Genomic DNA, 636 nt, shown 5'->3' with positions numbered 1-636 from the left:
GGGGGGGGGCTGGACCGCGCCGGTAGGCCCCGCGGGGCCCGGGATTAAACTTTCAGCCGCCTCGTCAGACGGGGTGGAGGGCCCGGGCGTAAAACGGCCCCCGGCCACCGGGGATGCGCCCGGGCGGTTAGCTTGATGAGGCCGACGATGGCGAGAGGGTGGCCGCCGTGGCGCCCCGAGGAGGCCGAGGGCCACTACGCCGATTAGGTCGAGTTGAGAAGGGCGCGGGGTGTTTTTTAGTTGTTTGTAGACTGTGACAAGGGCTGTCTCTACCGGAAGGAAAGGTCCCTAGCAGGCCCACCGGAAGAAGGCGGCCGTGGCGCTGACGACGGGCGTGTCCGAGTAGTAGGGCATGGCGACCACGTCCATGGTGTTGCTCGGGAAGGGCACGCCGACGTAGCACTGGATGTGGCACACGGCCTCGGGCAGCAGCTGGGCGGCCAGGACGGTGGCGCGCGCGAAGTTGGGCCGCGTCCACAGGCGCTCCGTCACCGAGCCCCAGCCCTCGGGGAACTTGGTGGTCTCGCCCGCGGTGATCCCTACGGCAGGACAACAACGAGGCCGTTTAGACTCGAGGCCTTTACTGGACTAGGGATTTCAAAATCCGAAAATTTTCTGGAAAAATTTGAAAGTTTT

The 636-nt window shown here is 65.1% G+C and overlaps 1 protein-coding gene across 1 annotated transcript in view; it reads right to left on the bottom strand.

Moving 5' to 3' along the window:
• Nucleotides 1-539, bottom strand: part of LOC113209321 (uncharacterized) — a gene marked incomplete at its 5' end in the record, with an annotated part of 14,220 nt that extends 13,681 nt beyond the window's left edge. Inside the window, 1 exon segment of the mRNA XM_052265469.1 lies at nt 302-539. Within this exon segment, the coding sequence (XP_052121429.1) occupies nt 302-539 (238 nt within the window).
• Between the last annotated feature and the right edge of the window lie 97 nt (nt 540-636).

The sequence above is a fragment of the Frankliniella occidentalis genome, unplaced genomic scaffold (genome assembly GCF_000697945.3).
Source record: "Frankliniella occidentalis isolate FOCC.00 unplaced genomic scaffold, Focc_3.1 Scaffold27, whole genome shotgun sequence".
Taxonomy (NCBI): domain Eukaryota; kingdom Metazoa; phylum Arthropoda; class Insecta; order Thysanoptera; family Thripidae; genus Frankliniella; species Frankliniella occidentalis.
The sequence above is the reverse complement of the archived record's forward strand: the minus strand, read 5'-3'. Positions and strand labels throughout refer to the sequence as shown.